At 40.9% G+C, this 24,362-nt stretch overlaps 1 protein-coding gene across 2 annotated transcripts in view; it reads left to right on the top strand.

Annotated features, from left to right (window-relative positions):
- Nucleotides 1–24,362, top strand: part of CPT1A (carnitine palmitoyltransferase 1A) — a 78,763-nt gene that overhangs the window by 21,493 nt on the left and 32,908 nt on the right. The window contains exons 2-9 of one of the 2 annotated variants that reach the window (XM_075928332.1): nucleotides 597–751; nucleotides 3,560–3,699; nucleotides 5,967–6,138; nucleotides 10,370–10,471; nucleotides 11,835–11,972; nucleotides 14,729–14,806; nucleotides 16,863–16,970; nucleotides 18,938–19,025. In XM_075928332.1, the coding sequence (XP_075784447.1) occupies nucleotides 611–751; nucleotides 3,560–3,699; nucleotides 5,967–6,138; nucleotides 10,370–10,471; nucleotides 11,835–11,972; nucleotides 14,729–14,806; nucleotides 16,863–16,970; nucleotides 18,938–19,025 (967 nt within the window). In that variant the 5' untranslated portion in view covers nucleotides 597–610. Of the gene's footprint in view, nucleotides 1–596; nucleotides 752–3,559; nucleotides 3,700–5,966; nucleotides 6,139–10,369; nucleotides 10,472–11,834; nucleotides 11,973–14,728; nucleotides 14,807–16,862; nucleotides 16,971–18,937; nucleotides 19,026–19,507; nucleotides 19,593–24,362 lie in introns of those variants that run through there. The other variant, XM_006131643.2, reaches the window with a different exon arrangement.

Below are 24,362 nucleotides of genomic sequence, written 5' to 3'. Positions count from 1 at the left end.
GCCATCGGACTGTTCCAACTGTACTCTCAGGGTTTGTATACACTGCAGTTAGACACCTGCTGCTGGCTCATGTCAGCTGCGTGGGGCTTGCGGGGCTTGGGCCAATGGGCTAGTGGGCTGTTTAATTGCAGTGTAGCTGTTCAAGCCTAACTGTAGCCCAACCTCTGGGACCCTCCCACATCTCAAGGTTCTAACACCTGAGACTAAACATCTACACCGTAATTAAACAGTCTGTGACCCTGAGTCAGCTGACATGGGCCGGCCACGGGTTTTTAATTGCTGTATAGATACACCCTATGTGTATATAAGTGGGAGATCAGACTATTTATAGACTCACAAATTAATCCCAGAAGGAGATCATTAGATCATCTACTGAGATTTCTTCCAGTTGCACAGACCATAGATCTGAAATAGGCCATATAAAATTGGGTAGTGCTGGACATAATTACAGCCTGCTTTGTGATGTCTTCCAAAAATGTTGGGAAATTGAGAAAGCCAGGGATGTTTCACTCAAAATGAAGTAGCTTTTGGACCAGTTGTTTCTATGGGATAATAAAATCAGATTTATATAATTTTAACCCTTTTTCTTTTGGCAGAATACTTTCTGAAAATGGCAGAAGCTCATCAAGCCGTAGCATTTCAATTTACAGTAACTCCAGATGGGATTGACCTGCGAATGAGCCATGAGGCTCTCAGACAGATCTATCTCTCTGGTCTCCATTCCTGGAAAAAGAAGTTCATCAGATTCAAGGTATTGAGTTTCCGTTGATTTGAATGCATAATCCAGATGTATTTGATATTTTGAAAATTTGCTTGGATTTTGCATGAGTAGAACTAAATAATTGATGTAACTATAGGAAATTCTATTAATCCTGATTTAATCAAATCTTTTTATTTTAATAGGCCAATATTGTTCTCAGTTAAGTGCAAACATTGAGTTATGCTGAAGAATTTAGCACGAAGTGATATTGTGAGGAAATAGCAAAATATTTATGTGAAGGCTAATAATGAGGCATTTTTATTTGCCTTTTATATATGACACCAAGGTGCTATTCTAAATTTTATTCCTGGAGGAATTCTGTGCCAAAAACTTAAATTTTATCGGTTAATGATCCTGGTTAACTGCAACAACCCCCGTTTTCCTTGCATGTCATTTAAAACTCAGGCTGGCTTAGTCCCAGCCTGCCAGTCTGAGTTTTAAATGAAGAGTATGCAGGGGAGCTACCTGCTGCCCATGAGATGCCAGAGCAGCCTCTGTCTGCAGGGAGCTCAGGATAGGGCTGCTGCTCTCCTGCGCTGCTGCCTCTGTATCAGAAGCAGCAGCATGGCGTGGCAGGGGACTCCGCAGGAGTGGGGCTAGGAGCCAGGAGTGCCCTGGTTGCCCTGCCCTCTCCCGGGGAAACATTAAATAACTATGTAACTGCTAAGAATTGTTACAATTTTACACAATTGTTAAAATAAATGATTTCCGAGATCCCTAGTTTCAGGGATTTTTGGTAAATTATTTCAAAATAACGGCCAGCAAGTATGTCTGCAGCAGTATAGACTCTGATTTCCCCAGGATCAGAAAGTTAGAGACCCCCCTACAACAACTCAGTTCTGGTTTCTCTGTTATGCTTCTGTTGGGCATCTCAGTCTGGTGTGTCACATGTGCCAGCTGGACATCTTGAGGAGTAAACTTTGCCCCTCCGGTTTGACACCTGCACCCTCTACCTCTCAGAGCCAAATTGCAGTCCAGGCACCTGCACCTCTTTCCTGCCCTGCCCTCCAGCCCAGACACTTCTCTCCAGAGCCTAGCTGAATGATGCTCACTCAGCCCAGAGTCCCTTACTCACCAGAGTCCAGGGATCCAGAGAGAGAAACAGCCTGATACTGGGTCCTGGGCTCATACAGAGTTTCCTGCATGTTGCCTCCTTGCTTCAGGATGGGCTGGGAGCTGCAGCTACCAGGAACCCTCCAACTCCCCCATTCCCTTCCCCTTGATAGTGTCCTGTATATATAAGCTAGAGAGTAGGGAAGTTAAAATGGTTAACCATTTTAACTCTGCTGCCAGACCCCTGTTATGGCTATGAGGTGCTGTTGAGGCTTTAGCTGGCTTCCACTGGAGTTAACCAGTAAGCATAGCAGTGAGCCTCGTGCCTACCATTGTGTTTACTGTTTAACCATTTAACATCCCTACTAGGGAGCTGTGCTCTGCTGAGTCTAGCAGCCTCTAGTGCTGGCCAGCAGCTCTGCGGCACTAATTCTGCAGGAAAAAATGAAATTCCTCGCAGCACATTAATTTTGCATAAATTCTGCATTGCATGGTGGCACAGAATTTCCCCAGGAGTAAAATTTAAATAACACTGCTGTTGGTGTTCTCCTTGTGCTCTTCAGTTAACAATAGTTCAGATCTTCAAATCCCCAGAAGAAGCATAGCATAGGTTATCACGTTAAGTGGTCACATTGTTAATAAGACCAAGAGAGAACTAACATAGTTAAAATTAAAATAAAGAATAGATTGAGAAAAGATTGTCACTCTTGGTTAAACAAAATTTTGGCTTCTCTAGGCCCCAGTATTGCAAACATGTACACGTCTCATTACTTAGAGAAATCTCAGAGTTATTCCCATGTTTAAAGTTATTCACATACATAAGAATTAAAGCCCTGGTTGTGCATACTTTCTATCAGAATTAAGTTTCCAAAAAATAAAAACAAATATTGATGAAAACATGGTGACTTTTTGAAGATTCTGATGTTATATAAGTGTCTTTTAGTAAGTTAACATTAGATAATGGTCCTCTAATGTATAGAATGCTTACAAAATCAAATCTGGGTTTTACATTAAATTCTAAGTATTGAGGTCTAGATTTTTGTGAATTCACTGGGCTTTTTGCGGGGGAGTATCTGTTTTTACATTATGCATATTTATGCACAATTACTGTGAGTGTAGACAGACTTGTCTGAACTGTGAAATGCTGAAATATTTAAAATAGCTTTACTATAAATACACACACACATTTGAGATTCTTCTACAACAGCATCTAGATAACTGTTTAATTATATACAAATCTTACCTGTGCTTTTAGAATCCAAATTGGTAAAATCTTGCTACCACACTGAGCATCTGATTTTGAAAGGCCAGTTTCAGCTGAAGTGGATGGTCCATTAAATAGTTACTTGTGTTAAAGAGGTTCATTCATTCCAGCCTCTCTTTAGCAGTCTTCCCCATCTCAGAGCCGAGCCTTTGCTGGTGCCGCTTCACGCCTGCACGAGGCTTGCAGTTCCTTGTCTTCCCCCAAGTTATGCCCATGTTTAAGTGTGGGAGGAGGCATTGTCCCTGGCCCCTCCTGATTCTGGAACCATCGTGAACAGTAATATATAATCTCTAAGCTCAATTCATCCATCATTTTGATAGAATGGCTTCTGAATCTCAGTTATTTCTTCCTCCAATCTAGTCAGCTCATCTGTGTCCTTTTCCTTGTTCTGAGTTAGATTGAAAAATATTGGAATTTGTTTTGTACTTTATTGTATTGTTATTTTGGCATGGTAAAGCTAAGTAAGGTATTCTGTTTTCCAGAATGGAATTATCACAGGCGTGTATCCTGCTAGCCCATCGAGTTGGCTTATTGTTGTGGTGGGGGTGATGTCAACTATGTATGCTAAAATTGATCCTTCTTTAGGAATAATAGCTAAAATCAACCAAACCCTTGATACAACGTAAGTAGACTGGCACCTATTGCTGTTTCCTCTGAACTAGTCAGGTTTTTTTTTAATGCAGACAAGCATTTCTCGTGTAAAACAGACCTATAATCTAATAGACTTCCACATGCCAAGTTTTAAGTTAAAGAGCTAAATCATAGTACAATATGTAATATGTAAGTCACCATGTTGGTATTACCACCTCATTTTATTGGCATGGATAGTATCTGAGGAGTACAACTGTCAGCTTTTCATTTAACAAGAACAGACAGCACAGGTGATGTGCACAGGGACTGAAGTACATTAACAGATCATGTAAAGAGGAATCTTCTATAACCCTGCTCTACAATGTGCCTGGCTTAGGCTTGTGCTGTTAGTTATCTGTGAGTGCTAAATTCATTCACAATTTTAAGAAAATATTAGCGGGCGGTGCTTTGTGCTCACTACGCTCACCAACCCTCATCTGTCTGTCTAATATGATATATAAATAAAATATGAGATATATTTATATATCTCCCTCAATGGGATGTTTCATCTGGAGACTGACCTGTATATATCAGGACCCTATCTCTATGTCTGAAAAAAATGCAAAAATATTTAACACATTTCAAGTGGTATTGTCTAACTGTGTGATTAAAACTGTGATTAATCATAATTAATTTTTAATCACAGTTTTTTTTAGTTTAATTGTGTGAGTTAAATGTGATTAATTGATAGGCCTACTCTCAATTGAAAAAACTGGACTTAGCCTGAAGAAAAAAACTAGCCTGGCAATGGCCTCAAAAGGTGAAGACTGTTTATCCACAACCTAGGTACTGCATTGACAGCTGAAGTACAAGCTGTATCACAGCACCTTTCAGTGTGTTCTCCTTCCTGAGCAGGATAGATAATCTCTAGGGAGTGAGCTGAATGACAAAGAAAGATTTGCTTCTTTCTCCTCTTTGAGTTTGCCTAGATAAGAAAAAGATTTAACCAGAGTAGTTTCCTTTGTATAAATGCAAGTTAACGTCTTTTACCTTAATTTCTGTTGCTCAAGGTCAACCCTGTGGGGAAGCCTAGGGAATTACACCAGTGAGGAATTAGGCATATTGGTGTTTCTGCATACATTCCTTATTTTCTCCGCATTCTAATAATCCCCTGTCTCTGGAATACCCCTTACATGTGTGCACACAACTGCTCTTATGTGGGGTGTTGGCAAAGAAAGTGGCAGAAGTACACTGCCAATATAGTTTCTCTGTGCTGGAGGACTTCAAACCACACAATGATTTCTTAGTGAAAGGTTAGCTCTTGGACTTTTATATAGAGCTGGGGTGGGCAAAATATAGCCTCTGGGCCAGATCCAGCCTGCCAAGCTGCTGGATCCGATCCACAGACACAGCGGGAGCATCAGCACATCTCCCTGCCTGCCACATCTACCCACGATACTCAGAGCAGCTTTCTGAATGCTGTGAGCCTGGGGGGAGGGTGAGAGGTTTTGCATATTGCCCCTGCTCCCTGTGCAATCTTGCAGCTCCTGTTGGTTGACTTCAGGCCAATGGGAGCCGCGTATTTGCAGGATAGGCAGCATGCAGAGTACTTCTCCCCCTGGGCTCACAGCATTAAAAGCAGCACGCATGGCTCCTCTCTCTCCCCCCACCTGGCTGAGGAACCTGCTGGGTAGGGCTGCAGGCTGGAAGCCACCCAGGTAAGCGCTCCTGGACCATAGCCTGCCTTTGTCACCTCAGCCCTTCCTTCCCTCAACACTCTGCTGCCTCACCTATACCTCTAGCCCATGTAACCGAAACCCTCTGCACCCATACTCCCTCCCTCCCCCTGACCCTGCATCCCCTTTTACACTCCTCCAGGTCATAACTCCCTCCCAGACCCTTCATCCTCTCCTATGCTGCTCCTTCAGGTCAGAATTCTCTCCTGCACCCATGCCTCCTCCTGGACCCTGCACCTCCTCTTGCACCCCAGTATCTTGCTCCACATCACGTCCGTGTCCTTTATCCAAATTCCCTCCCAGATGCCACACCCCCTCCTGCACTTCAGTCCCTTATCCCAAGCTCTCATCTGCACCCAACCTCCATCCCAGACCTCACTTCTCCTTCATTAATGTAATGGAAGAGTGTGGCCCTTGACCACTTAACCAAATTCTTTGAGTGGCCCCGCCATCAAAAATTATTGCCATCCCCTGATATGGAGCTTAATATGGAGTAGTCTCTAGGAACACTTTTGTAGTTCTTATACGTTGTTTTACCTCTTCTGACATTAATTGTTATATTCTGACTATTTATTTTAAATAGTGGTTATATGTCCAACCAAACACAGAACATTGTGAGTGGGATGCTTTTTGGAACAGGGCTATGGGTAGCCCTTATTATGACAATGCGATACTCACTGAAGATGCTGCTTTCCTATCATGGATGGATGTTTGCTGAACATGGCAAACTTTCCCAGGGAACCCAGATTTGGATGGTAAGGAAATTTTGTCTGTGTTTATTTTAATTGTAGCACTGATAAGATTTCTTAAATACCATTTGATCTCTTTTTGTATCAATAAGCTCTTAGGAGCCAACTCTTCAGTTATTTTTCAGTTTTCCTTTGTTCCATTCATCCTTAATGTTGCTATACATTGGAATGACTTTGTACAATGCTGTTTATTCTCCCAACATCTTTGGTTGCTGTCATCCATTTGCCACCTGAGTTGCTGGTGAAATAGTTCTGATAGTTGTGTAATTTGCTAATCCACCCAAAGCAGGGGATCAAATATATGGCTTACAGCTACCTTTCTTTAGTATGGAAGTACAATTAAGAGATAAGTCCCAGTATACAATGCTGCATCTTCTAGACAATAAGCTGATCTAACTGCTTAGAGGAGGCTGGAACAATGAATTTTGGTCAGTGTATACTCCTGTAGGAATTCTGCTCCAAAAAAGTAAAAATTCTGCAAACAACATTTTGAAATTCTGCAAATTATGTAGTTTTATTTTGACAAATATAATCATGACAGTTTCAGTTACTTTGGAGATTTATTTCAAAATACATGTCAGCAAGCATATAGAAATACAACCACCCTCCCCCAATACAGATCTACAAAAAATGCCCCCAGGAGTAGAGTTAAAGTAACCTCTCTCAACCCAGTTCTTGCTTCTCTGCCACTCTCCCCTCCCCAATCCCAGCTGGAGGTTCAGAGACCCACTCTCACCCCTTAGAGCTCAGCCATAGGGGAGCAAATGTGATCTCTCTTTCATAGTAGAGAAATGCTGTAATCTACTAAATTTAAAGTCAAATAGTTGCAGCCCTCTGCTTCTTGGCCACATGGTTTTCAATTGGGTAGAGTTTAGATACTCTTGACCCAAAATAACTGGAACAAGATCAGCAGTGTACCATGATTGTGCCTGATGAACTGAGAGAGAATTGCAAAGGAAGAGCAACACAAAAGATAAATCTTCTAGGGAGTCTAAAATAGTAAAGCTCCTTTTACTGCTCCCCTATGATCCACCTTCTCATTTGTTGTTTAGTTTAATTTCATTTACTTGAAATCTTTTCATTCAAATTAATTTCCATATAGTTGAAAATAAGGAAGTTTGGCTACTTTACAGTTTTCTATAGCTATTTTGGTCCACAGAAAGTATATATTTGTTGTGAGCTAAGAGTTCTTGCTCCTATTGCTGGTCATGATTCTCTGGAGAAGAATCTATGTAAAAAGCTGTCATATACCTCAAATGATATGTTTAGAGAGGTCTATGTTTGCATGTGAGTGAATGCTTTTGTGGGAGGGAATTTTCTATTAATCAAATTCAATTGTCTGCGCTAAATACTTACATCTTGTCTTGCCTTGGTTGAATTAAAAATTATGTAAAAACCCTATTAAGATAAACATGATACACTTTATCCATCACATCCTCCAAGTTTACTTCAATTTGTGGATAACATGTAGTGACTATATTATGGAGAATGTTCAGTGTGGGCATGTAGAATGATAAACTAAAATTTTCCTAAAGTGAATATGTATGTAATGAAATTTTTGATAGTTCCCTCAGATACAGTAATGAGAGCCTCCTGATATGAATTTGTACAGTACAGGTGCTGAATGGTAAGCCACAGTGCACTCTGTCAAAATTGCTTGGCATTCTCACTGGCAGTTTTCAGCATGTCCTACTAAATGGATATTTTAAATGGTTAATCCTCCCTTATAATGCTAAGCTTGTGCAGTGTGAACTGTAATGCTAATTATGTCTGGATGCCTACATTCTATTTCTGGGTACTGTTAGGAAGCTGTTTCTCTTCATGGTTGTAAGTGTGTCTTCCATTATGAAGAAGTGTCAGTCTTGAGAGGCAACACTGGAACAACTCAGAACTAGTTATTATACTTTGGAACTACATACTGCCTCATATTTTTACTGCTATCTAACATAGCTGGTTTACTAACTTATAATGGTGGTGATGGTGTAAACTTACTTCCTTCATAAACAGGGTTGACCTTCATAGCTTTTTACATCTTTGATATTCCATTATTTATTTTTGGACTATTTCCCATTTATTTCTCCACTGTTCCCTTGAGTAAGAGCATTCAGAGGTGTGGTAAACACAAATTTACTGATCTTCATTCAGAAATAAAGTCTCGTGATTGGAAAATTGGACTGTCTGTCTGTTCACCCATAGTCCAAACAGCTTTGAAAGTGATTGGAAACTAGTAATGCTATTCTTACAGTTTTTTTGTTTTTTTAAAGGAAATTTATTATTTTAAATTCCTGTAGCATTGCCAATATTAGGGAGAAAACCTGTTATAGTTTCAGATTTATTCTGTAGAGAGCAAGGAGAAATTTTGTTTGTGTGCTGTGAAGGCAACACCCCTTAGAGTGAGATCATTGTATCTGGATATGAAATAAGAGATGCTAACTGGAGAATAAATTACTTAAATTATTTTTTGACAAATAATTTGAGAGGTATCCAAATTGTACGAGACTGTATTTTCTGTTAACAAGCTTACTATAGGAAACAAAGGCTACATAAAAGTGAATATTGCTATGATATCAGGTGAGCAAATATATGCCTTGTCATGGGAGAATTTGCACCTGAGATGGTTCAAGTATTCTGAACCCAAATTGTCCCCTCCCCACATGAAAAGATGCAGAAAGCATCCTCCTGATGGAAATTTCAATGGCCATGATTATCCCCATTCCCCCCGTGAAAAGTGTGAGGCTTGCCCACCAATCTTATAGCTCCTTTGGAGGATAGGGCCACCCATGTGAAGATCCTGTGCTCCAGGTGGCCTCCTGGATCTTTTCTGGCAGTCATGCTACTGGGAATAACTGGAAGCTCTGAAGGGGTCAAGGCAGGGAGAAACTGAAAAGGTAGTATATCTGATCACAGAAAAACTGACTTTTCTGTATAAGTTCTGCAGGGGCAGAGGGGGAATGAATTGAATTGCCATCCTGTGCCCACCAAGTAGTTGCCTCTTCTATTGAGGATGCTGAACTACACAGAGAAGTCTCCACTGGTTTCTTGGGTATGGGTGCAGGGAGAACTGAGTGAAGACTGATTCTTCTTTTCATACTTAAGTGGAGTGATCCATTATGAGGAACCCTTCCATGTGTGTCATGATCTGTCCCTTTGTTTTATGGTAGCACTAGAAGATTTACCTGGTATTGCTTGGTCCTTCAGGGCAGGGGCTGTGGGTGTAGCGAGTGCAGGAGTTGGGAGCTGAAAGGTGTGGGGAGCCTGAGGTCAGAGAGTGGAGATACAGGAGTCAGGTCAAGGGGTAGAGCTCACGGGAGGATGTGGGAAGTGTGAGGGGGCTACCGGCGATAGGTAGAAGGGGTTCTTTCCACATGAAGTCTGAAGGTGATTTTTTTTTCAAGACACTTGAAGGCCCTACATACACTAAATCTTGGTTTTTAACACTGGCACCTTCATATTTGTTTTCACTGTGTGCTTAGAAACTGTGCTATGGACTTGTTGGAACAGTGGTTTCTGTTAAGAGTGAACTTTTGGTAGAAACCCACACTGTCCATGTTAGATTTGGATACCAGGCTAAAACTATATAGGAAAAATGATTCTCAAACATTTTAATTTTTTAAAATGTGGTTGTAGCTATTCCAGCAGTAATGGGCAGGGCTCGACAATCTATGTAATCTACTCGCCCTGGGCGAGTAGATTATATCCTGGAAGAGCCAGGTTCGGGCGATCTGCGCATGCGCAGAAAGCCGGACAGCACGGCTGGCGAGCAAGACTCGCTGCGGCTCGGTGAGCCCTGGTGATGGGAATAGGTTTTGAGAGATCCTGTAGATACAAGTTCAGTTTTCAGTCATTCCAATCCTCTAGTTTTCAAAAATATAAACATATTCAGAAAAAAAACCCACTTTACAAAGAACTTCTATGGTCAGTGTCATAGACATTTTCCTTTCAAAGGCCTTTAGGTTGTGAACTGAGACATTTACCAGATTTTCACCGTATAACAGAGACTGTGTCTTAGTAGATAAAGCTCTAGATTGGAAAACTCACTTGCTTATTCATCAGGCTAGTGGCTGAGCTGGGGAAACAAGGTTTCCTGCGTTCCAAAGTGTGCTAAGGCAATAATGATGTTTACCTTCTTTGTAAAGTCTTAAGATCTATTGAAGAAAAGCTAGGTATTAATTTTCATCTCTCTCAACTTTTCAGTCATTTTGAATGTAATAGAGTGTTTCTTTTTTTTTAATTTCAGAGACTGGTAAAGCTTTTCTCAGGTTGTAAACCAATGTTGTACAGCTTTCAGACATCTCTGCCACGACTACCGGTCCCAGCTGTTAAAGACACTGTAAACAGGGTGTGTTGCTGGAAGAGTTGAATTCTTTTTTTCACAATTTGATTGCAAATATAGTATGATTTTCACTGTCTTGCATATGATAAATGTACTTAAATGGTTAATGGTATTAAGATCTCCTTCCTATAAGATCCTTCCTATTTTAGTAACAGATTAAAATAGTTAAATGTCAATTAAAATAATAGCTATGAAAGACCAAAAATAATTCTGAGTTAAACTGACACTTTTCCCTTTAATCTTATCTTTGGGTCTAGGCTCTCATGATATTGCATGCCTTGTCAGGTACAGCAGCACATGGAGTGTGATTATCTGGGATAGAGAGACTTTGATATCCCTTGCTTTGATTATCCGTATTGTGTACTCTTAATGTAACTTAAGTATACTGCTTCTGTTATAATAGGCTTTGTATTGGGAATTCCTTTAAGGCAAGATTCCAACTACAAAAGGTTCTTATAGGGTTTTTTTTAATTCTTGCAAGTAAAGAACCTCTGCTGGCCCTAGGCAAACTAACTATATCTAAAAATGAATATGCAACAAAAATAGTTATAGCAATTAACTCAATCCCATGTAACTGAAAAAATCCCTAAAAGGACTCAAAATTAAGGAAATACTTAATTCATAATATAAAATGTCTCACCTATTAAAAGGAAAATCCCTTTCCCAAAAAATTCTAAAATTCTGTGTGAATAGATGTGCTTTCATTTATGATTTGGTAACAAGTAGTGAGTAGATGGGATAGAGATGGGAAGTGAGAGTACCAAATTTGAAGGGGAAAAATTATATAATAGGAAATGAGTTTGTAACTTTCAAGATTTTTGTTCTCAATTATTTTTTACTAACATCTGTTACAGCTGAATCCCTGTAAACTGAGGTTAAGTACTTCTCTTTGTTTATTAAACTCTTTGGCTGTGACTAGACTGGCAAGTTTTTCCACAAAATCATCTGCTTTTGCGGAAAAACTTGCCAGCTGTCTACACTGGCCGCTTGAATTTCCGGAAAAGCACTGACGATCTCATGTAAAATCATCAGTGCTTTTTCCGAAAGACTTTTGTGCAAAAGGGCCAGTGTAGATAGCATAGTACTGTTTTCCGCAAAAAAGCCCCGATCGCGAAAAAGGCGATCGGGGCTTTTTTGCGGAAAACCGTGTCTAGATTGGCCACGGACACTTTTCCACAAAAAGTGCTTTTGCGGAAAAGCATCCTGCCAATCTAGACGTGCTTTTCTGAAAATGCTTTTAACGGAAAACTTTTTCGTTAAAAGCATTTTCAGAAATTCATGCCAGTGTAGACGTAGTCTTTATGAATAAGTGACAAGGAGCGTTGAAAGCTATGGCACCAACAGTAATTCCTTTTTGTGTTTATTCTAGTATCTGGAATCAGTTCGACCACTTATGGATGATGAACAGTTCAAAAGAATGGAGGGCCTTGCCAAAGATTTTGCAGTTAATCTTGGACCAAAACTGCAATGGTATTTGAAACTGAAATCCTGGTGGGCCACAAACTATGTAAGCAGATGACCCAAGTGCTCTTGTGAAAGCACATAGTTTGTTTACCTCTCCCATTGCATTTTTTCCTAATTTAATGCATGCTTTTTAAATTTTCTATGTTCTGTAATATTTGAGGAAGTCCCAAACCAAAATTACTAAAAATGCCTTGCATCTTGATTGTTAATGTCTTGTATACCCATTAAGTGTTACAGTACCACTGTGTAATAGGTATTGTACAGTCCAACATCAGAGTTAAAAACTGACCAATCAACCACACACCTCATTTGGAACTGGAAGTAGGCTATTGGGCAGCAGCATTGACCAAAAAAACCCCAAAAACCGAAATATAGTACAGCACCGTGTTAAACGTAAACTACTTCATGATAGCAGTTTTTGAAGTATCTAAAAGGCTGTTACAAGGAGGAGGCAGAAAAATTGGTCATCTTGGCTTCTTATAAGAGGACAAAAAGCAAGGGACTTAAATTGCAGCAAGGGAGATTTAGTTTGGACATTAAGAAAAACTTTCCAATTGTCAGGGTGGTTATACACTGAATGAATTGCCTAGGGAGGTTGTGGGATCTCCATCACTGGTGATATTTAAGAGCACATTGGACAGACATCTATCAGGGATGATCTAGAGTGCCTACTCCTGCTATGAGGGCAGGGGACTGGACTCCATGACCTTTCAAGGTCCCTTCCAGTTCTATGATTCTGTGATTCTATTAAAAAAAATCATTTTTCTTCTGCATAGTTAAGTTAAAGTTCAGTTACAAATTCTCAAAAGAACAGCCATAACATTTTGTTTAGAGTGCCAAACAATCTCCATTGCTAGGATGTTTGTAACTCTGAGGTTCCAAAGTATTGATATTCCTGTTTTCTAGCTGGATAAATGTAACCATTATCTCAATAATTTGCTCAGTGTGGCACAATGAGTAAGTGGCAGAGCCATGAGTAGAACTTCAGAATTTGTGTCTTATTACTATAGACCAGGCTGCCTGTCTACCATTGAACATTTCTCAAAATCTACTAGATTTATCCCGTGTTGCTCAGGTCCTTAACTCAATTTTTGTGGTTTTGGAAAATAAAAAAAGAAAATGTCCATGTTTCATTTAAATCATTGCTCTGGGATGGAGCTGGGGATGAAGGGTTCAGTATGCAGGTTACCCCAGCCCTCTCTCACTGCAGCAGCCTGGGTCCAAGTGAGAAGCATCTCTTCATTACCACTACAGCTCCAGCAGGCAGAGCCAGAGGAGTGGTGCCTGTCCCCAAGCTGGGGCAGGTCCAGGTTAATCTGTCCCCTGCATTCCCCACAAGAGAGCAAACTGCATGCTTTAGCCTCGCTCCCTGAGGAAGGAGAACAGCCAGAAATGTTCCTATATGAATTGGGATAAAAGGGAGCTTCAGCCCCTTTCCCCCACCAAGGGAGCCTGGGGGATGGGAGGATTGGGGCTGGACAGTCCTGGACACAGTGGGAGTATGCCTCCAGCCAGCCCCTTTCACCTGTCTGGTTATGGTCTTTTGTTTGTATAGTTTTATGAAAAGCAATCCCATTCCAGACACATCCCATTTTCTTGGCATAACCAAACCATTACCTTGCTTTAAGTTATGAAAGAGGAAGCTGTATACCAAATTTGGTGATCCTAGCTCTTACCATTTAGGAGGAGTACTTGGACGAACGGACACACACTCACTCACTCACTCACTCACTCACTCACTCACTCACTCACTCACTCACTCAAATATATAGCAGATTAAGTTAACATGTAACTTCTTCACCAAGCTGGTCTAGGATGCAGGGAATAGAAAGGCAGTGTGATTTCTCCTGCCCTCCTTACCTGTACTGAGTATGAACTTAATGCAGATGTGAGTCTGGTCAATTATGTATACATATTAAAGAAGAAAACAAAGTTGTAGCCACTGGAATGGGTGGGTGAGGGTTTTTGTGTGTGTATTGGGAGGGTGGGGGAAGAGAGAGACACATGCCTGTTGTTGGCCCGTTATATAAATCCTTAAACAGTAAGGCATCCATTGGCACTTTAATGCCTAACAATTTTATTATGGCATAAGCTTTCATGAGGAGCAACTCAATTCATCAGATGCATGAAGTGAAAGACAAACATACAGTAGGGATACAGAGATTGGAGTGATACATTTAGAGCGAATTCAATCAGGGTGATGTGGATAAGAAGGTGAGAATATGTAAAGTGGAAAATGACTTATTGTTATGAGAGAGCCATTCCTAGTCCCTATTCAGATCCATTCTGATGTTGTCAAATTTGCATATGAATTCCAGTTTAGCAGTTTCATAGGGCAGTCTGTTTTTGAAGGTTTTTTTGCTTGAGAATGTTTCCTTGTTTTTGCTGGAATAGGCTAACACGGCTACCTCTCTGAAACGTAAATCTTAGCTATATATGATAGCTTGAGCAAGCTTATGAACTTAGAGTGACCCTACCCTTATGAATAATGTTTCATATGAAAGCTTTATTAGGTGCAGTATAAGGACACTAAAAATACCATCTGAAAAGAAGATGGAAGATTGCTTCAAAAGCTGCTTACCTGAGTGTTAAAGCTGAATATCTGACCTTAGCTTTCTGTGTTCTTGTGATTTTTTTTTTTCCCCAAACAATGACACTTCAGCATTCAGAATTAATTATTTAAAAAAGCCTTTCCTTCTGCATGGTGTGTTGTAGAACTGCTACAGTTGAGGATGGAATCCATTGAAAAGCAAAGGTACAGGCTAATGAGCGCATGCTAAGTTTTGTTGTCCTTTATAGGTTAGCGACTGGTGGGAAGAATATATCTACCTCAGAGGACGTGGGCCAATTATGGTTAATAGTAATTACTATGCAATGGTGAGTAAATTTACTAAACCTTTTTATAGAACACTCCTTATTAGGATTCCTATTACCTTTTGTTTAGTACTTCCTCTCTGAACTCTATTGCTAGTAAGGGATATAATCTGTGCTTTCTTCTTGCTGGCCATAATCTGCACATAATGTCCTACAAAAGCACTGATGTCTTTTAATATGGAAATTATTGTAATAAACTCAGTTCCTTCATCTTTAGCTCTGCTTAATTAGGTAGGATTCTATTTCAGATTCAGGAGCTCAAAGAGTATTATTACTTCTAGTAGAATACTAGAATGTATGTTTACTGTGACATACATTGCCTCAAGGCTCATAAATGGTAATGACTGATTTACCACCCACTAGGATTTCTGAGAGGAATCCAAGTCTCTGTGTTTTGGATCCCATGGGGTATGTTAAGCTTCAACACTTATTACAGTGAGGGGAGGTAGTTCTTCTGTCGCTGAAATAAATCCCCCTCTCCAAGAGGAAATAGCTAAGTTCTCTGAAGAATACTTCCATTGACCTAGTGCTATCTACACTGAAGCGTAACTATGTTCCTTAGTGGTGTGAGATTTTAGAATTCATAAGCTGTGCAGACGTAGCCCCAGTTCATCACAGCTCAGCATATTGTTATACTAGATGCTGCTTTAAATTATTTAATATGTACATGTTGGAAGTAAAAATATGAACTTCTGTTATGAGAAAACAAGTACTAGTCACCTCCAGGTTTCAGTGACTCCCGGATATTTTATTTGAATTAAAGTTTTAGTATAGGTTGAACCTCTCTAGTCAAGCACCCTTGGCACCTGACTGCTGCTGAACTAGAGAATTTACCAGACCACGGAAGGTCAGTATTATTTGGCAGCATTAATAACACTTCCACTGCTTACTGGGTTCTCAAAAGACATTCAGGGTTGAATTAGAGCTAAATAACAGCACAAAACACTGAGAGCCAGGACTTGTGGCTGTAGACACACTTTATGGGACCACAGGAAGCTTGGCCACACCCATGATAAGTGGACATCTGGCTAACTAAAATCTTGCTGGACTGTCGATGTTGCTGAGTACCAGACTAGAGAGGTTCAACCTGTATTGCTCTTCTTTGCAAGTGTGGTGCCTGGTATATACCTAAAATGTAGTTTGGCCCAGCTATGTTGCACAGGGATGTGAAAAATTCACCCTTGAGAGATGCAGTTAAATTGATCTAAGTCCAAATGCTAATTTGTTGAAAGAATTCTTCCATGAGCCTAGCTACTGCCTCTAGAAGGGATGTATTTACTACAGCAATGGAAAAACCCCTTCTGTTGCTGTAGCAAGTACCTGTGCTACAGTGCTGAGAGAGAGCTGTGCCGCTGCAGTGCTTGTATTATAGACCTAGCCTAAATAAACTGTTTGGACTAGATTTCAGTCAACAATTCTTCAGTCTAAAGCAGTGGTCCCCAACCATTTGAGGTTGCCGGGCGCCAGGGGGCGTGGCCGTTCGTCCGCCGGGCACCAGAGGGCAGGGACACTTGCACGCCCTGGGGCGGGGGTCCCCCTCAAGCGCCGCGCACCGGGTGGCGGCGCCCGTCCCCCCCCTCAAGCGCTGCGCGCCAGGGGGGCGGCGCCCGCCCCCCCCACCTCAAGCGCCGTGCGCCGGGGGGGCGACGCCCGCCCCCCCTCCAAGTACCGCGTGCCCAGGGCCCCCTCCAAGCGCCACGCACCCGGGGCCGGCTCCGGCACCATGCATGCACCACGTGCCCAGGGCCAGGCCAGCCCCAAGCACTTGGCGGGCGTACACAAATGCCCCCGTGGGCGCCGTGTTGGGAACCACTGGTCTAAAGCTATTTGAGGAGCAAATACTGCTATTATTTTGTGACTAAACTTGTTAAAAGTAAGAACTTGTTGAGCACAGTATGGCTAGTGATCTGGCAAGTTTCCCTACCCGTAAAGCCTTTTCTGTAATTACAATGGAATAAATTATGGGGAAAATTGTATTTTGACTGATGCATGATTAATGGTAATTATAGTAATTGGTAATTATAGTACCTAGATTAACTTCCCTTTCTTCTGTCTTCAGGACTTTCTGCATGTTATTCCCACCTCCCTGCAAGCAGCTAGAGCTGGTAATGTTATCCATGCCACCCTTCTCTACAGGAAAAAATTGGACAGACAGGAAATCAAGCCAGTATGTAAATTCACTTAAATACTTTCAAATTTACTTTATAAAAAATCAACAAACTCCACTCGTGTGACCTTCCTCTACCATGGAAGCAAAAGGAAAACTTCCTTTTGCTATAGTAGTGTTTGAATTTTAAGTTTGCTGTGAACTGCTCTCCACTGCAGGACAAAATAGTCACATTACATTTGGCTATTTTAGTAGAAAATAATAGTACACATATATGTTAAATAGTATGCTAATATATTCAAGCCCCAAATATGTGGACTACCATGTAGGAGAATGCAATTCTGTTTTGGGAAGGCAAGTTTTAAGGGTTGTGCTGTAGGATTTTAATGAACAAAAGATAGATGATAGTGAAAATGACATCTTTCAGGAGCAGCAGAAATATTGTGTAGAAATAGTTTTCATTCTGTGTTTACTCTGCATATTTAGAATACAGAGAGTAGCATGTGTGCATGCACACTTGAACAAAAGAGCAGTAGAGCCAACCTTGAGTCCTTACATTTAGGCAAATAAACCTAGCAAAATGGAAGTACTTATTTAATGGGCATATCAAAATGGAAAGTGAAATATGACAATAATATCATACATTTCAGTGAGCAGAAATCCATCCAATTACATTTGCAGTCTATCCTCACTGTACTTCAGTTCTAAAATAAGTAGCATTGTGCTAAAATTTGAAAAACTTCCCTTTTAAATCCTGAAAACGAAATGTAAAAATTCTTTAACTTTTTCAAAAAGTGCAACTTTGAGGAGAATAATAGAAAGCACTAGAAAACCAGGGGTTTAATTCCTGGGTAAAGTCAAATAATTTCACAGCCCTTTGAGGAGCAGACATTATGTGCTAAATAAGTTGGGAGGCTAAAGGCATTTTCAAACCAAAAAGTATCATGCCTTTGAAATGGATACTGCTTACCAGTAATGCATGACATAGGGCTGTAGGAACTTACAGGACAAATTGATTTCCAGTCTTTTTTTTTTTATAAAGCAGGCATGTCAAAGTGATTTCTACTGTTATGTTGCAACTGGAGCAGTTCCAGGATGTGCCTGGAAAATCATATTAGAGGCACATGCAAACCAAAACCCAGCAACTAAATAGTTCCAAACTTTGGGGAAGTTCAGATCCTGATATGGGCCTTGTGACGTTAGTCCATTTCACTGCTTCCTGTAAAAATAAACAATAAGCTTAGACAATTCATAAGCACTATTAAATGGTGTTAGATATCTTAAGAAATTCATACTTAGAAATGTTACCGGTACCTTCCTTCTCTATTTTAGTGGGATCGTAGTTTGTTTTAAAAACAGTCATTGAATGAGTCTGTGGGGTTGACTTATTTGTTTTGTATAGAGTAATGCACAGATAATGCCATGCTAGTGGCTTTCCTGTTATCCATTCAGTGGTCTTCTCCTTCCCACTGTGCCTTCAGATTGCATTTAGTTTCTGCTCTATTTTGTGGCCCAGTTTCATTTAATGAATAAATGTGCTAACGGAGGAAATCAGTTCTACATGAGACATAGGATTACACGGATGCTTTAAGAGACTGAATCCTAATAAGAATCTGCTCTCTTGCATATATATATACACACACAAAATATGTTCACTGGTATGCCATATAATTGTGAGGAATCAGAGGCTGTGAAGAAGCATCCCCCAAGTGATATGTGAAGCTCAGCCTCAATGATTGGAACGGAGAGATCCTTGAATCTGTTAAATCCACAGTTTCATTTGATCATCTGCTGCTGAAGGGGAAGCTTGTGGCAGCTTGGCAGTGTACAAATGACTAGTGGAAACACTCTGGAACCTAACATGGAGTAGTCCAGGGGGTGACTAGAAAAAAAGGAGAAAGTTTAGAACAGATGTGAATCCTCATGTTGTCCTACAGTCTCTCTCTAACCAGCATGTGTGTGTGTGTTCTCTCAATTTGTTAATTGTATGTATAAAAACGCAATTATAACATACGTTTGCGGCATAGATTCTTCTGATGGGATCCACTGTTCCGCTCTGCTCAGCTCAGTGGGAGCGAATGTTTAATACCTCCCGTATCCCAGGAGAGGAAACAGGTAAGAGGGGAGATCCAAGGACGAGGAACGTCAGGGAATCCAAACAGTCTGTGGAATGTTTCCGAAGGGTGTCTACATCATAGATCCAAAAGCTACTAGACCTCTACTTTCAAAGAACAAACCTGAAAAAGGAGTGAAAGACACTCTGATATTAATGTGGATGTATGCCATGACCATTTCTCAGCGATTTGCAAATTAGTGTCCTTGTTTCAGACATTTCTCTTTTTTGACTGACTTCAATTAATACGGTAGTATTCTGACAGATTAATGGTTTTGGCTGTTCCTTTCCTTTGTCTAAAAGCTGGCCTTTGGAAACTGCTGCCCTGTTTTATTTCATATTTACTTTTTCTCCATTCTGTTCCTTCAGGTCCTTTTGTTTTTTATCTACGTTTTTACCTCCATGAAAGCTACGTTCTCTGTGAGATCTCGGAATCATTTGAAATCCTTTTACTTGGTTTTTGACTTTCCTTTTTCCCTTTCAGCTTATGATTCACAATACCATCCCAATGTGCTCTTCTCAGTATGAACGTATGTTCAACACTAGTCGTATACCAGGCATAGAGACAGGTACAGTTTTAGTCCTGTCAATGTTTTTAGCCCCTACTTGCATCTTAACCTTCTTTGTGCATAATAGGAGATGTCACAGTTGAAATCACCTTTAGTAATAATGCTTTTTATCCAAACTGACTTCTCCATAACATGCTGAAAGATAATTGTATTGCTTTTTATAATAAGGGCTCAATTCTTTAAAGATATGAACTACTTCCACAGTGTTGTGAAGGCTTGTCAATATAATAAAGGTAGTATCTACTAGTTAGAATGGTGGGAGGAGTCTACTCCTGGATTCTGTTCCTGTGTCTGCCATTTATTGTGTGACACTAGGCAGTTCCCTTTATTTTTCTGTGCTTAGTTTACCTGTTTTACCTTACAGAAATTGTGAGATTTAAATAACTGTAAAAGGCTTGATGCGGGTCTTCAAACATAAGTCAGTATAAATAGGACATAGTTAGGGCCCTACCAAATTAATGGCCATGAAAAATGCATTACGGATCATGAAATTTCATCTCTTTCCATGAAATATGGTCTCTTGTGTGCTTTTACTTTATACAGATTTTACAAGGAAAACCAGTATTTCTCAAATTGGGGGTCCTCACCCAAAAGAGAGTTGCAAGGGTCAGGTATCTTCTGCGCTGCCTTCAGAGCTAGGCAGCCAAAGAGCAGCAACTGTTGGTCTGGCACTTAGCTCGGAAGGCAGTGCCCAGCGGCAGCAACGTAGAAGTAAGGGTGGCAATACCATACCATGTCCTCTTTACTTCTGCCCTACAGCCTTAAGAGTTGGATGGCCAGAGAGTGAGTGGCAGCTGATAACTGAGGGCTGAGCAGCTGCACAGAAGGGTGCACTGCCATAACATGCCATCCATCAGCAGCAGCACAGAAGAAAGGCAGTTATGCCTTCAGAGCTGGGCTCCTGGCCAACAGCTGCCACTCTCTAAGCTGCCCAGCTCTGAAGGCAGTGTTGTTGCTTGCAGCAGCATAGCAATAAGGGGCAGTAGTACTGCAACCCCCGCTACAATAAGTTTGCAACCCCCCTCCACCCAATTTATTTTTAAACAAGACCCCTACAGCTACAGTTCCATGAAATTTCAGATTTAAATTGTTGAGATCATGAAAGATCATTTTAAAAATCCTGTTACCATTAAATTGACTAAAATAGACCATGAAGTTGGCTGGGCCATACACATAGTAGATAGGTAGACATGATAGATAGCTGCATTTCTGAAAAATGCAACTTTAAGTGAAGCTATTTTAAAGAAATCCATTTTCCCCATAAGAATTAATGTAAATGGGGAGGTTAGATTCCAAGGCAATCTTTTTGCCAGACAAAAGGTTTCATATACATATACAGTATCAATTTAAAAAAAAATTAAAAAGCAAATTAATACAAGTATAAATTTAAAATTTTAAAGAAACAATGTAGTATAGTAAGTAAGAGAGAGAAAATGTTTGCTGCGGGTCTGTGCCCCTCCCTGCTGTGTGTACGCAGGGGTAGAGAGATGCAGTTAATTAGTGGGTAGATTGTGTGCATCCAACTGAAGGAGCTGCCCCAGGAAGGAACTTGGCCCATGACAGCCATAGAGCACCTGAATAGCCAAATGCTGCTGGATACCCCAGAGCGTGGGGCCCCAGGGGGAGTGGCATGGAGGAAGATGGAAGAAGTCTTGGGGCCATCACAGGCAGTTTTTGAGACCGGATACATCCAGCTGACCCTAATGCATGGTCCCAAGTAGCTCCTTGGAGGTAGGTGCCTTGTTTTGTTCCCTAGCGGAGTCCCCAGACGGGAAATGCCTTCCCAGCTATGCCTCCCAGCAGTGCTGGACCTGTGAGCATCACCATGTATAGGTACCACCCTGTTGATGTCCCTGTGCAGAGGGCATCCCCAGCCTAGATTTGCAGCCCAGCTGCTTTCAGGAAACATTTGGATTAAGGTTCTGCTTTGACTCTAGCCCTGATGAGCTTCCCCATTTTGGGACCCTGGTCTGGTGGCCAGCGGAGGCCCGCAGGGGTCAGTAACCCACAGAGCTGACCTGCTGCCAGTTTGCTAGCTGCTTCATGCAGCTGGGCAAAGGAGTTGCTCTTTCCACTACTGTAACTAGCTTTGGTTGGGCTGCCACCCTCTGTGTTCTTACTCCCTTCCAGCAAATGGAATGCAAAGGAGATGGAATGGAACATTGTGTACAAAACTGTACTCAGGAACAAGATCGCCAATGCTGCATGCACGCGGACACACACACACACACACACACCCACCCACCCACCCACCCTACTTTGCAGGTGACTGGTGGCAAGCACTATCCTGTGGAGGGCGGCTCTGAATTACTGCAGGGTAGAGTCAGGTGGGTATTTTGTGTTTACAGCTGAGAGTTGCCCAGTCTTACCCCACACAGACACAGCCCACTGCAGACAATGAGGCAGACGAGACTAAAAAGTGCCTTGAGCCGCAGCAAGAGCTTCCTCTCACAGGCTATGTCTAGACTGCAGGCTTCTTTCGAAAGAGGCTCTTTCTAAAGCATCTTTCGAAAGAGCCTCTTTCGAAAGATCGCGTCTAGACTGCAGGCGGATCTTTCGAAAGAGAAATCCGCTTTTTCGAAAGAGAGCACCCAGCGAGTCTGGATGCTCTCTTTCGAAGACGGCCTCTTTACATTGAAGAACGCCTTCTTCCTCGTGAAATGAGGTTTACTGCCATCGAAAGAAAAGCCGCGTTCTTTCGAAATAATTTCGAAAGAATGCGGCTTGAATCTGGACACAGGGGAAGTTTTTTCGGGAAAAGGCTACTTTTCCCGAAAAAACCCCTGAGTCTGGACACGGCCCCAAAGACAGACTCCGCTGCTGAGTTTTCAGGGGAGTACTCAAACCTTGTCCCTGTTCCACTCCAAGTCTGCTTCTTCCCATTCCTGCTCCACTTCCTTTCCAGAACACATTGCATTCTCCTTCCTCCACTCTTTCTCTCCAGCCTCCTGAATGCTGAGTAAGAGCTGAGTGCTGCAGCAGTAGCCAGATATTAGGAAGGGGATGCTGCCACTCTTCCTCACCTACCCCCACTTACAGGTTGTGTAATTCTACCATATAAAGTCACTGGTTTTCTAGAGAATCCTGCAAGCAGTGCACAGAGCAACAACATTTATAAAGAAGCATTGAAAACTTTAAATGAGCATGTTCTCTAATGGAACATGGACATAACAGTAGAACAATGCTAATCAGGAAGATGTTAAGTAAGGAGTTACTGTAGTTGCAATCTTGAGAGAGAAAAGGAGATGTCTAGGTAGTAAGGCACTATTATTTATATGATGAGATCACAAAAACCACACTTGCAGTTGGTACCCTTGATGATCTGAGAAACCATTGATTAAGTAGGCTTGGAAACTACAGCTATGTTTTTATCCCCTAAAGTGTCTTGAGTTGCGCTGCTAAAGTTGTTAATCTGATCTTCCAACAGCAATTACAAATTGTTGAAAAAGAACACATCCTTGGCATTTTTTAAAAATAATGCTTCTTGTCATTTCTTAAAATTATATCATGCAGCCCATATTCTGCTACTCTTAATCCTGCAGTGAAGTCCCAACAGTGAGTGTGCTAGAAACTTCTGTAGTGGTGGATTGTGGTGTCACAAACACAAGGTAATAAATTACTGCAGAATAAAACCACTTATCTTCAGGACAAAACAAAACAACCCCCCCCCGAATTTAGAAGCATTTTAATTTAGAAGCTTAAAACCAAAATCCTAACAAAAACAGGCCACTTCTCCTCTATAGAGCAATTTGTCAAGAGTATTTAAATCATCAGGTATTCTCAGTTAGAACAGCGAAGGCTTAGTTGAATTTTCTCCAAACCAATGGAATTACGTATCACACCAGTAGTTCTCATTTGGGGCCAAAGTGTCCCTGATTAAGGCATAGAAGGAAGGAAAAAGGCAAAAAGCATGCAAAAGGTCCAAGGGGCTACAGAGACTGCTCTTTTTGTCTGCTCCTGGGATACATCTGGCCCCAAAATGAGCACTGCTCTCCCCCACCTCTTTGTACTCCTCTCACTTGACTGAGAGTGGCCTGGGCAAAGAGGCTTGGGAGGAATAGGCTCTTTTTGACAAGTTCAGCATTATGTACTATAATTACTTGAGATGCACTGGAGAGAGAGAATTCTCAAAACTGAAAGTGTAGGAACGCTTTGTGTAACTAGTTCATATACTTTTTTGCATCGAGTTTTGCAGAGTTATGGCAAATTTATATTGCATTACAACTGTAATGTACAATTGAAAATCACTACTGTTGTACCCTAAAGTTTCTGCTGCTCCAGGCAGCAGATTTGAAGTATTTCATATGAAAAGTTTGTCATCTTCATACAATAACTAATTACTTTCTCTTAATCATTTTCATGTCCTGTTGGCTCTTTTCAGTTTGTGTGTTCACTTTTTCTCTTGAAAAATAATTTACTTCAGTTTTCTATTACTAATGCATGTATTGGGTTCACTTTGTTCTCATTTTGCGTATTTATTGAAATCACATTTTTCCTGCATCTTGAAGAAGGAATTAATTTCTATTTTCAATAATGACTAGAATAATATCTTAAATTATTTCTATAACAGCTTTAACATATAGGCAATTAATGTTTAAAGCTATTTTTCATTTATCTCTGTACAGTATCCATTAAACAGTTATTTTACAATTTTTTATTACAACTAAACATAATATATTATGACAATGAAGAACTGTTTATATTAGACTTCAGAGGTAGAAAAGGCCTGTGAGATCATCTAGCCAGCCTATCCCTTCTCCATAGGAAACT

This window comes from Pelodiscus sinensis, chromosome 4 (genome assembly GCF_049634645.1).
Source record: "Pelodiscus sinensis isolate JC-2024 chromosome 4, ASM4963464v1, whole genome shotgun sequence".
In the NCBI taxonomy this organism is placed as follows: Eukaryota; Metazoa; Chordata; order Testudines; family Trionychidae; genus Pelodiscus; species Pelodiscus sinensis.
Note: the sequence above shows the minus strand (reverse complement) of the source record. Positions and strands in the feature narration are given on the sequence as shown.